General features: G+C 42.5%; 1 protein-coding gene across 1 annotated transcript in view; it reads left to right on the plus strand.

The window, feature by feature from the left end:
• The window catches only part of PAK1 (p21 (RAC1) activated kinase 1), a 46,003-nt gene that overhangs the window by 19,996 nt on the left and 13,037 nt on the right, over window positions 1-12,970 (plus strand). Inside the window, exons 3-9 of the mRNA XM_075727577.1 lie at window positions 1,034-1,134; window positions 2,584-2,731; window positions 3,871-3,908; window positions 5,878-5,994; window positions 6,326-6,500; window positions 9,818-9,881; window positions 10,824-10,872. Coding sequence (XP_075583692.1) covers window positions 1,034-1,134; window positions 2,584-2,731; window positions 3,871-3,908; window positions 5,878-5,994; window positions 6,326-6,500; window positions 9,818-9,881; window positions 10,824-10,872 — 692 coding nt within the window. The remainder of the gene's footprint in view (window positions 1-1,033; window positions 1,135-2,583; window positions 2,732-3,870; window positions 3,909-5,877; window positions 5,995-6,325; window positions 6,501-9,817; window positions 9,882-10,823; window positions 10,873-12,970) is intronic.

The raw sequence follows: 12,970 nt of genomic DNA on the forward strand, positions 1-12,970 counted from the left end.
TCATGTTGCCAGAAATGCACCGGGGAATGTCAGCCACGAAACAAATTCTCTTTGGTTTTAGATACAAAAGGATGCAGCTGGGAAACATAAGTAGTTTAGTCACCTTCTCCTGGATCTGCTTATTTTATAACTGCAAGCAGCAGCAAATCCGAGTGGAACATGGTTCTTCCTTAAACTGATCTCAATTTCGTGAATACAGTAAATATTAAAAGGAAGGTGGAGTCCTTAGTGCATTGTGAATATGGATGAACTTAATCCAAGGCATAATGATAATCTTGTTTGAAGACCTGGCTTCAAAATTTGCAGGATGCATCTGCTTTGATTTATTTGCTTTCCTGTTTCTTCATGACTTCTGCTCCTCACCTGCCAGATTCTGCCCTCTTGCTCTGTGTCTTCAAAGCTTGTTATTAAAACCACGTTTAGTTCATTTTGTGAGCAGGAAAATAGGAATGGTTTTGCTTATATAAGATTTTGTAGCAGAAGCACACATGTTATAGTTGGTTTTCTTCATAAACTGTTTTGAGGATGTAGGATGAAGGAAGCAATTTATAAGCAGTATTTGTAGTTGATTTTGTCCCTGTCTAAATATGAGAAGCGAATGTATATATAACAGCCACATAATATTTTTTTAAAAGTCACTTAAAACAGTGAATAAAAAAATGTGTTCAAGACTGCATGGCTCCAACTTACTGCCACTGTAGTGCTTTTGACTCTGACCTGTATAAGTTTAAGTGAATATTTTAGGTAAATAGCTCTTGTGCTACCAGTTGATACTTGACATACCCAAAATATCAGTTTCCTTGTCTTATGCTTGTCCTGTGTTACAGGACTTTGATTTTTGTTGTCAACTCACTGTGGCCGCTCTTAAGCGAGGTAACAAATTTTTTAAACTTGCTGTTTGTCTGCCCCAGATAGAAAGCCTATAGCTAGCAAAAGGGAGGTGTGGTTGGGTAGGTAAATTGGAAGCTATTGGGGAGAATTTAATTCTTGATGGATTTATGGATTCTTTTGTTGTTGTTGTTGTCTCTTCTAGCCAATAAAAAGAAAGAGAAAGAACGGCCGGAGATCTCCCTCCCTTCAGACTTTGAACATACGATTCATGTGGGGTTTGATGCAGTCACAGGAGAATTCACAGTAAGTGAATCTGGAGGAAAAGAGAACTATGTGGTTTGGCTTATTGCTAGGAGGAGCCAGGACCCATTAATCTTTTATATAGTAATGCTGGAAAGGCTATTACCATCATCTAGTTTGATCTCCTTTCAAACACATCTGCAGAGGTTACCCACTAATTCCCACTGAGAGACTGTTTGTCAAACTTGGCACATCCCAGGAGCCCAGGCTGCCAGCAAACTTTTCCTTTCCTGTTTTTTTGGCTGGTGTGGACAGCAAAACATGGTATATCTCTCCTCCCTTCCACTCCCCCCCCCCTTCTAGAGCTGGATTAGGTCTACAGCACAGTCTGTGTCCGCCAAATAGGGCTCTGAGTGTTCCCCTTTAGGGGAGACACAACCGTGCATAACTATTTATGACAGAATGTGTATGTGCTGTCCTAAGGCTAAATAGCAGATGCTTTTATGCGTTTTTCTAATGGACATACAAAATAATAGGAAGACGGGGTTGTATTTCATCATATTATTCTTCTTAATTTGATTATGAGGTAGTATTTAATAACAGTAGAAGCTGTTTGTGAGCAAGCTGGTCTTGTCTGTCTTTATGCTTCTTTTTCAGGGACTTTGCTCTCCTAGCCTGAATTGCGTGCACAGTTGTGTAGTTGTGTTTTGCATGTCAGCATCTAGATTTGCCCAAGTTAACCTGGATGTACCAGTAGGGCATTACCTGAGTGGTGTATCCAGCCACCCTTTTGAACAGAGGGTAACTTCATTGATAAAAGATCCTGCTCACTTGCCACTTCATCCGTACAAACTGTTATTCTTGCTGGTGGTGAAAGGCACAAGTCAGGTTGTACTTCAGGTGTATTTATTTTCTGGCTGAAATGATGTCCCTGTAATGAAATTCTGAGCTTTGTATGTGAGGTTAACGTATCTGCTTTCCCAGCTCTGGTTACAATAGGCACCAAACCACTGTTATCAAAGAACTGTAGTGCTACAAGAAGACCCAAGTGAATGTTGCATGTTCATTGTCCCAGATGCTATACAGTGTATGTTCCTTCTATAGTCTTTCTTGGATATATGTAAATATGTGTATACCTGTGCATAAAGTTGGGGTTTTTTTGGTTTGTTTTTTTTTTTTTTTCTCCTTGAGGCTCTTGCTGAACTGCAGCATTTCGGTCTGCTCCTTTCTGTCTTTTGAGTTTTGGTCTTCAAAGGACCTGGGACTCTCCCAGAGCCCTGTGAGCAGAGTGGTATTTGCATGTCTGTGTAAGGAACGTGTGACTTGTAACGCAGACGGTGGCTAGGGAAGGTATCGATCCACTGCCTCTTTTCGTTTCCTCTCCTCTTTTCTCCCTATTTCCCTCACAGCTCTGAGTAACCCCAGAAACTGTGGTAGAACTGTGGTGGCAGGTGTGTGTGCTGTGAACCACGTTGGGCTGACTGTGAGCTAACGAGGTACATCTCCCCACAGGGAATGCCGGAGCAATGGGCGCGTTTACTGCAGACTTCCAACATCACCAAGTCAGAGCAGAAGAAGAACCCCCAGGCAGTGCTGGACGTGTTGGAGTTTTACAACTCGAAGAAGATCTCCAACAGCCAGAAGTACATGAGTTTCACAGGTACACGGTGATCGTCTTGTATGGCTGCTTTGTCCAACTTTCCATCAGTCACTGCATGTGCAGTTTCTTTCGTTTAATCAACAAGTAGATCTGTCTTTTCAAGGAAAGTGTGAATGACATTCTCTGGCTGCTCAAGCTCCCCACTTCCTCTGAAATGCTGTTCTTTTAATCCTGATGCCCAGCATAGCTGCAAAAGAGAAGGTTGATCAACTGGCTAAATCCCAAAACCACACAGGTTTTCTGAAGCTTACAGCCAGCATCTGGAAGGCAGATCCCAGAGGGTTGTTGTTGGGTTCCCAGTGATGAAAATCCCTGGAGAAAACAGGCAGCTAAATTTTGCACCAATTTCAGTTTCCAGCATGGGTGTGCATGCTGTTTCGTGCATGCTTGGGATGAGGGTCTCTCTGCTCCCATGTGCCGTGAAGGAGGAATATGCCTCAGCTGCTAGGTGCTTGATAACTGCTGGCTGGATTCCTCTGAAAATCAAAGCTGCCAAGGTTTTGTGCCTTCTTTGTATGGATTATCTGCCCACTGGAGGACTCCTGCAACCACCACTCTTTTTCCCTTTCAACTCTTAACTCCTTTCCTTTCTAAATATTAATCCCTGCTTTGGTTCTTTTTAAGAGGATAGAGCCATGTCATCAGAACTGGTATTAATTAGGAAGGCTCCAGGCAGGAATAAAAGCACAAATCTTCCCCATATGTGCCTGGACAGTCAAACAAGAAGCCTACCAGATGACTGGTGGGGTCCTCTGTTGCTATTCCAGGAAGTTTAGGTGTCTGACACTGAACATCTTGCAGGTCTTGGGCTAGCTGCAGTGCCTCTGCTGGTGATTTAGCCCATTGAAAAAGTTTTGTGTAAATGGGTGGAGGACAGTATTCATTCAGGTGTTGCTCTAGGAAGTTCCACCCTCCTGCAGCAGGGATTTGGGGCCCCTGCATTTATCTGCAGAATTTTTTAACCTCTGTTCCCCTATCTGCCAACTGTCAGCTTGTTCTGGGGAGCTGAAGGTAATGCCTAGGTTTGGGAGCCGCCTTTTTTCCTACCCCTTCTGAAGGGAGCTTGTGCCTTTCTCCTCTCCCCACTGCTGCTGCATTTACAACTCATTTATAACAGCATTACTATCTGTCTCTTTCAGATAAATTGGCAGAGGATTACAATTCATCAAATACATTGGTAAGCCTTATATTCACATTTTGTCTCGAGTGTGGGGATTTAAAAACTTGCATAAAGTAGTTAAATACATGTAAAGTTTGAGTTCGCTTAGTGTTTTAAAATCTGAACTATATATATTTGTATAGTGAATACATGTTTATAAAAACAGGCGTGCTCCTTTCACTTCTTTTTTTCAACTGGGGGAGAATCAAGTAGGCAGAAGTAGCTTTTATTAGCGAATAGTGAATTAGTGAATAGAAATTAGTGAATTAATGAATAGAAATAGTTCTGTTTTCGTAGAAGTTGATCTGTTCCTGTGCCTAGAATTTGATAACTGCTCCACTTTCAGGTTTTATATGTCTCTATAAACATTTGTGGTATAACAAAGTTTAAATACTAACCTGCAAGCTCTGGTTGACCAAAACTAATGTTGATTAGTGTTGATTAACCAAACTAATCTCCAGCAGAAAAAGAAATAAAAGGTTCTCCTCCTCTCTGCTTGACCTTTACTCTGTCCTTACCAGGGCAGGCACCACTCCTGTTTGCTTTGTTAGAAGACACGATACGTTTCTGTATGTGCACGTGAGATGGAAGAAACAAAACTTTCAGTTGAAGATGATTCATAAAAACCCATAATTCCCTCATCTCTCATTTCTCACTGCTATGCCATTATCTAGAGTTGGCTTGTTCTGCTCCCTTCTGGAGGCAGCGTATTCAGATCTGACCATTTAGGATTCTCTGCGAAAAGAAAAGGAGACTGTTTCTGCCATTGTTCATTATTACATGTCATTGTACATCAATCCTCAGGAGTTCAGAATATCTGAGGCTGTTGGATTTTCAAGTAAATCCTGAAAAAAGCAGTAGTTACCAGTCTACTGAGATAGCCTGATGTTTTTGGAAGACACTGGGTAACCTTTAATTTTGGGGGTATTCAGGAAATTCCCAGTACATAGGTGTTTTTTCTTGTTGCTTTTAATAGGCTAAGTTTTTGTGTTATGTCAAGTGCCCTTTAGCAATTATATGTCAGGATATGTCAGGACTTACAAGTGGTTTAGGTTCAGTGAAATACTACATTGTTTTCCCCCTCTTTCAGAGAGAACTTTGTTTTAATACTTTTTCCCCTGCCACTCTTAGGGAACTGATGATGCACAAGCAGAAGTGGTCTAGTGGGATGAGGATCTCACCAAGTTTATTTTGAAATGTTTGTAGCGTAAAGGATGCTATGAACTTTAAATATAGTTTCAAATTTAAAAGTTTAAGTGACTTTCATTTCTAATCAAAGTATTGCAAAAAATTCCAGATAATTTTTTAACCACTTATAAAACTTCTTTAAAAAAAAATCATTGTTCCTATTTTTCATAAAATTTTCTTTTCAAATCCCTTTTAAAATTTCTTTCTAAAAGATTTTACCATATTCTGCTTCCAAAATCTCTCATTACTTAGTTCTCAGTCACAATACCAAAGTTATTGTTAACTTGTTAACAATATTGTTAACTTGATGTTAACTTCACCTCCCAGCTTCTAGAGGAAGCATTAAGATTTTGATGCAAATTAAAACATTTGAAGACTGAAATCTCCAATCTGCATGATCGGGGTTTGAAGCAAGCAGCAAAACAAAAGAGGCAACATAAACAGGGACAGATATTTCCAAACCCAGATGTTGTCCCCAGGTCTGCCATGTGGGTGTTGAGAAGGCAGTGAGAGAGTCTCAAGTCCTTGGGAAGAGGATCGCCATCACACAGACAGATGACAAGCTCTGCCTGAACAGTTGGGTCAGGCAGTGCTGGACTGCCCATCCATTTCCCACAAAGGCTCAGGATCTTTGGAGTTTGAATTTTTCAGATACTGTAACTCACTAGCCTGTTCTGATTATTATTTTTCTGCGCTTGCTTCAATGCAGTTTCTGTTAGGACCTTAATCCAGTGTTTGTGATTTTGTTTATAACAAGCGATTGGGTTTTTCTTTTTGCTATTTGTGTAACCACATGCAGAATGTGAAGGCTGTCTCCGAGACCCCTGCAGTGCCCTCAGTGTCTGAAGATGAAGATGATGAAGATGATGCAGCTCCACCCCCTGTGATAGCTCCACGACCTGAACACACAAAATCTGTGAGCAGAAATACTTCCTTCAGGCCCTGCAGCTGCGGTCACGGTTGGGTCTTGACCGTGGCTCCTCATCCATGCTGCATGGCATGGTGCTGAACCCTTCTTGGGAGCGGGAGGGTGGAGGTGGGAGCCATTCCTTCTGGCAGAGCACCTTCGTATTGTCACCTGCCTAGCTCAGGGGGGAAGAGACTCCTTGCTTAGTGACTTTAGCTGTTAACAAAGTAGCTATAGAAATGCATCCCTGACAGCAACAAGAACAATAACACGATGAATAGAAGTGTTTGAGTCTTCGTCTGATTTGTATTAATATGTATGTTTTTCTCAACAAAATTAGATATACACCCGCTCTGTGATAGAACCCCTTCCTCCACCTACCAGAGATGTGGCGACCTCTCCTATTTCTTCTCCCTCGGAAAACAGCACAACAGTGCCTGACATGCTGGTCAGGAACACAGAGAAACAAAAGAAAAAGCCAAAAATGTCAGATGAAGAGATCTTGGAAAAATTAAGTATGTCCCCTTTTTTTTTTTTTTTTTTTTTAAATTTTAATTCCTGGACCTGCTGTGTTGATTTTTCAAAATCTTAATAAGCTGAAATGTTTTGACATTCCCATTTTGAGATCCCTTACTGAAGTCATTGCATTGTGACTGTGTGCCAAAATTGGGGGCAGATGTAAGAGCGGGAGCATAAATGTAAGCTGAGCACCTGTGATGCCAACTGAAGTCCCTGGGGAGTTACAGATCCTCAGGCTCTGGAAAACAAGCACTGAATAACTAACATCTACTTAACTAAGAAGTCTGAGATTGTTCCACATCTTGATATTCTGTGGCTCTGGAGCATGGATGATTATATTGAAATGTTAGATGTAAGGTGAGCAGAGCTCCCTACTGTGTCTAAAAGATGGAGAGAAAATTAATGTATCCCCAAGTTCACCTTGCGCGATACCGTGATGTAAAGTGACTTGGTTATTTTTAAGTGCCGTGACATTGTGGGTACCCAAATTAGTAGTTTTTTCTGAGAAACATGTCTCTTTGTTGTGTCCTAGTGTCTTTAACTGTCCCACCTTCAGTTCATGGTTCTTCTAAAGTGCTCCTCTGCTGCCTGGTATTGTTGGGTTGTGCTGTGGCATATCCAACAGCTGAACCAGCTCTTCTGTGCAGCTGATTGTTATCCTCAGCCTGGGCCAGTTTTTATTAGGGTAGAGCATTTCTAATTCTTAGAACTACTAATCCTGTATTAATTATGTACATACGTTGCTTGTCAGTTAAGTAAATTGTATTAGCACCCCTATGGTCAGGCTGGTCTCCTCGGTTAAGGGTATACCCCTAAAGGTCAGTATTTTATGAAGCAAAGATTAATAGCTAGATGAAGGAAAATTTAATCTGAGGGTATAACTTAAAAAAAAAAAAAAATTAGAATGGCATCTGGGCACCTCATTCCTCTGAATAAAGCCTAAATTGAATTGATGGCATCTTAACTGTAACTGCTTGCTATTGGAAAACTCATACCCATTGTTTCAAAAGGGCAGCTTCACTCACTTAATTAGCAGGACCTTTGTATCGTTAAGGATTCAAGCCATTTTTGTGACTAGGTAAGGCAAGCAGGGACTGTGGCAGGAAGAAGGTGCTATTCTAATACAAATACACTCACTTCTGTAATGAAGAGAAATGGAAGTGCCGCTCTTAGGAGTGTCGGGTGGCAGATGTGCCTTCTGACACCTTGCTTGCTCCAGCAAGTAGCATTCAGTGCTGAAACGATTCTTCAGCATTGAGGGGTTTCGTTATAATATATGGGTGTGTGAAGTTCAGTGGCCGCAGTTAGGTGTCAGCTTCTAGATGTGGGCTAGTCAGAAATATGCAATGAAGTTTAATCCTGTTGTAAACTGATCTTTTTCCACTGAAGGCAGTGGAGTTGTACTTGTGTAAAGAAAGACATGCAACCCTTTCATGTTTTGGTTTGACATGTGAATAAGATGACTAAAATCTTAAAGCATATATATATTTACACATACTGAAGATGTGCAAAGGTTGAAAGGAAGCTGATAAATCTCCACCTCTTAGCATTAACACAGCATTGGTGCAAACATTAATGAATCCTCGCCTGGATTTTTGGGAGGTAGGAAACTTTACCCCATTTTATAGATGAGAGCGTTAAACAGGGCAAGATTGGCAACTGCCTCTTGTCACTGCAGCACTGTCCTGTCACTGCCATGGGGAAACGTTTCCCTGTCTTGCAGTCTGAACTTGTAGCCTGCATTAGGCTTTGAGGGAAGGTTTATGAACATTTGTTCAGGAATCCTTGGGGCTGACAGCACTGCTTCCATAATTTTACAGTGGAGTTTATATAGTCAGATTTCTCTTCCCGCCCTCCTCTCCAAACATGGGCCATATTCCCTTCCTTTACCTCTGTCTGCCCTAAACCCTGTGGGTTTGGCTGCTCTCCAGTGGCGTCTGAAAATAGCCTCCTCTTACTCTGCTTGCTACTGGATTTCTTTGCCAATATACATCTGTTTAGGCTCAGCCCTAGACCCCTGTGAAAGCACCACCATATGTTGGCAGCTCGAGTGACTTGCAAGCACCAACTCAGATGCAGCTCTGCATCCCTTGATCCTGTTCGCCACCCTGGTGTTGTCAGAGAGGAGACTTGCTCCCAGCTGAGCTCTAGGAATTGTTGGCTCTGATTTCTTCAGCCTAAAAAGGGTGCAATTCCTGCCTGCCATAGGGGTGTTACCAATACCAGTTAACGTTTGCAAGGAGTGTTGAGTTTCAGTGATGTTCCTTTTGTCAGCTTCTCCGTTTTACCCCTTGGCAACCCGCCACACAATTCGCAGGACTCCAGCTCATCTATGCAGCCTGCCAACCGCCTGCCCTTGCGCTGAGCTCCTTCCCCTCGCACAGAAAATATTGTGTTCCTCAGGGATACCAAATCTGCCTTGAGCCTGAGCGGCCCCTCACGGTCCTGTGTTGCAGAACACCAGGCAAAGTGCTTTTCCCTCCGAGGGACGCAGTAATACACTTTCTTCTGGCTGAACAGCCACATTAGGGGAGAATCAGCTGAGATTGCCTCGGGTTGCTCTCCAAAACCAGAGCAATGCTGCAGTCGCGTGGCAACTGCTGCTAAAACCTGCACTGGCTGTTGGGTTCCTAGAAGAGCAGCTGAGCATTGCCCAGGCCGGGCCAGGGGAGATTTGGCTCTGAAGGGTCTCTCCAGCTTCCCCCTTGAGTCTTGCAACCCAGTCATTGGGTCAGTAATGGCTACAGTCCTGCTGATACGGAAACATCGTAAATTATTTCTGTTCTGCCAGGAATCATCGTGGTGTAAATCTTTGGCTAGATTTGCAACAGGCTGTTGTCTCTAAGATGCATGAGGCCCTGGCCTCCAAATTCAGAGGACGTTGCAGTGCGAGGGCACCTTAGAACATCCAGTGTGTTGAAGCTGGGTGTGACTTTAAGTTGCAGGTTTCCAGCACATAATTGTATTTACATGTGTGAGGTCTGTGTATACCTATCCTGTGCCTAGCAGTGTGCAGTCACCGGCTGCTAGTGAAGATTAAACATGCTAAATGTCTGTGTTCCACCATTTCTGAGGGGAAATACCTGTGAGAGGGGAATGTCACGGCTGGTATATGTGTAAATAGCTGAGGACTTCCTTGGTGTTCCTGTGTATCTGGATTTCTGGCAAGTGGTTCACAAGACTGGGCAGAGCCTGCTGTGGCCATGGGGCTGCTCTTAAAGTACAGTTGGTTCTTACAGCTATATGAAAAAGTACTTATAAAATCCTCTTGGTTTGTGGTTTGTTTGGTTTTGTTTTGGTTTTTCTTTTGTAGGAAGTATTGTGAGTGTGGGCGATCCAAAAAAGAAGTACACGTGTTTTGAGAAGATTGGACAAGGGTTAGTATATACTCCTTCTCTGTCCTATACCTTTCATTATGCTAAGAAGGAAGTGCTGAAACCAGGCTAAGTTAGTTTCCTGGAAAAGCTGTTGGTGATGCTTTGGAGAGTTTATTTTGTTTGGTTGGTTTCTGTTTTCTTTTTTTTTTTCGTATTTTTGGGGGGTTTTTGGTTGTTCTGGTGGGTTCTACAGCCCCTCCTCCCCAGCTCTTCTCCCTTTCCTGGCAAAGTCTTGAGTCACAGGGACTGGGGTTTTTTGTGTGACTTTGCTTTAATGTAAGAAAATATGTCATTAGATGATTGGGCTGCTAAATATAGCTGCAAGCAGGGAAGGAACTGCTTATTTTCAGCATGCAAGACAATCTTCAAATTACAGATTTACTTTCTGAATTAAGTCTCCTCAATGCGGGTGTTGTGCCCCTCTTAGCAGGGTAGGGGGAAAATAGGGGTTGGTGGAGAGACTGTAGTGAGGGAAATCAGCGCAAATCACCAAGAGATCTGCTGTCAGCTCCACATGCTGAGGCTTGAACTCCTGTTTCCCTCACTGCAAATGCCACATTTATTTACTTTTGCTGATCCTGTCTGCTCTGTAATGATGTTGGGCAGTCTGCAAGCCAGGGCAGTGCAGTCATGCCAGTTTAGATGGGATCAACTCACAGTCCTACAAGCTGTGCTGTGTTGCTGGTTTAGCAGCAAGGGCTTGGATGACCGTAGTGTCCCGTATTAGGAGCTTTGTTCCCCATAAATTCTCTGGCTTCTGGTCCAACAGCAGTCTTGGCCCAGAAATATTTCAGATGACATCTACCACTGGAATTATTGCATGAAAAGGAATGGGACTGAGAGCACTTCAAAGAGACAAGTGGGAAGGGGCATGTGTTACGCTCTCAGTCTTGCTATGAGGCACTAATAAGTGGTTTTTTTTCTTTTCACTGTTTTGTTTAGAGCCTCAGGTACAGTTTACACGGCAATGGATGTAGCTACAGGACAGGAGGTAAGTGCTGCCAGAGTACCACAGCAGTGGGTTTTGGATTGTGTCCTAAAAGTTCAAGTCGATGCTACAAAATAAAGACAGTCTTTCAGGGGTTCATGACATCTTATTTTTAATGAGGTATTTATTTCCTTACTAATGAGGCATGGTTGAGTGGTCTGAGCAGAGAACTGGAAAAAATTATTTCCCAAGTTTTGAATCCTGAATCATTTCATATTTGTAAAGAATCTTTCTGTGACCACAAAGGCTGGAAGCAAACGTTCAGACTGGATAGTTCCTCAGTAGAAGTTTCTCTCTTCATCCCCAAGATTCCTGCCTGTCCCCATTTAAACTCTTTTGTATGCCCTCTGCTCCTTTGCTTCCTACTCTTATACTAGTTGACTTGCATAGAAATAGTTCCTCTCCCACCCTTTGCCCACTTGCTTTCTGCCCTTGAATTGAGACACAAGGAATGTCTGTCTTCTCCTCCCTCCCCAGAATATTGAAAAGTGCCCTGCCTGTTGCTTGCATGCATAATAAACTAGTAGTGATGGATATGCAGCATCTGTGGAAACCATTACTGCTAGATGGAGGATTTTTAAAGAGCAAAGTATATGCATTATTCCAAATATATTTATAGAAGTCTTCAGCAATGCATGTCTACTTTGCATTTGTACAATGTCAGGGTTATCCACCAGTAAATTTCATAACTGTGCTTTTTGCTGAAACTCCTTCACCCTCTTCTTCAGTTCCTGAAGAGCTAATACAGTTTAATTGCAGCCTCTGAGGAAAGGGCGTTGCATTTATTTTGAAGCAATGAGAAATTGTATAGGAAGAGAACTCCTTTGATGGCTTTCTGCTTTCTTTCTGGACCCCTTCGGTGACTCCCATGTGCGTATTTGACCCCTTTTATTACAACAGACTTTTAAATCATTCCCATTACAGTAGTGTGATTGGGCCCTGGATTTTTAAATTTGCATTTGGGATCCCTGTACCCTTGGCATGCTGTTGACCTGTTCCTTCCTGTGAAGCGTGCTGCTACCAATCCTTCAAGCTCAGTAAACGGCAACACATTTTGGAAGCACTGGAAGGAAACTCCTTTACTTAGTATTATACAGGAGCCTTGGGCACCTCAGAGGGTTAAGAATACTGAAGATTTTCACTGATGGTGGATATCTAGTATAACTACAGCTGCTTATTTTTTATCCTAATGCATGGGACAGTCTTAGATAAGGCAAATGCCCCTGTATGCACTTGGACCATGGGTCTACCTCTGAACAGAAGTGAGGAAGCACAGGAGCCTCTCTGAAGCTCCCTCAGTATTGGTCTGGGATTTCTTTATCTGCATCAAATGCCTCCCCTCTCTTCATCTTTCATTCTCCTCTCTGGTCTTGTGCAAAGAGCAGCATGGGGGTTTTGTTTTTGTCTTCTTTAAGTACTCTTTGGCAGCCCTTGTAAATACCGTGGAAAAACAGCATGGTGTTTGTCTGTTCTTGCCTTCTCATGTGTTGGGATTTTTCTATAGTCTCCCCTGCTATACTATCAAAATGCTAATTGTATCCATCTATATTGGCACTCTGTGGCTTGTTTCTTTTAATCCTTGCTTTTGTGAGCTGGAGTTACTGGCTCCCCTCCATTCGCCTAGGCCTCTCTCTCTGCAAGTAGCCGTTTAGTAAAGGCATAATTACATTTCATTGCCTTTGCCTAAATATTGTACCAAATACAGTTGGGTTGTAACATCTATGGAAGTGTTTCTGCCTCCTGCTGTGCTGAGTAGTCTTACAGATTTAAAGGCTTGTCTGAGGGCCAGGTGCTCTCACAAAGTACTGGTAGTGTGGAGAGTTGAACATAAGAGTTAAAAACATGTTGCACCCTTCTGCTTTCTGCATATGTACATGCAGAGTAGGTATCCTGAAGCAGGCAGAAAGCTACTAAGTCAAAGGGCTACAACTGACAAATCCATCCCTATTGCCCTTCAGTTATGACTGGGGATAAAGCTGAATCCAATTCACTTATTTTTGCCTTTTATCTAAACACCGGTGCTTCCTTCCCCCAGGTTTTGCTGTGACAGAAAGGAATAGAATTACCACCTCAAAGTACTAGGCTTAGGCTATGTTATTTA

The sequence above is a fragment of the Pelecanus crispus genome, chromosome 1 (assembly GCF_030463565.1).
Source record: "Pelecanus crispus isolate bPelCri1 chromosome 1, bPelCri1.pri, whole genome shotgun sequence".
NCBI lineage: Eukaryota > Metazoa > Chordata > Aves > Pelecaniformes > Pelecanidae > Pelecanus > Pelecanus crispus.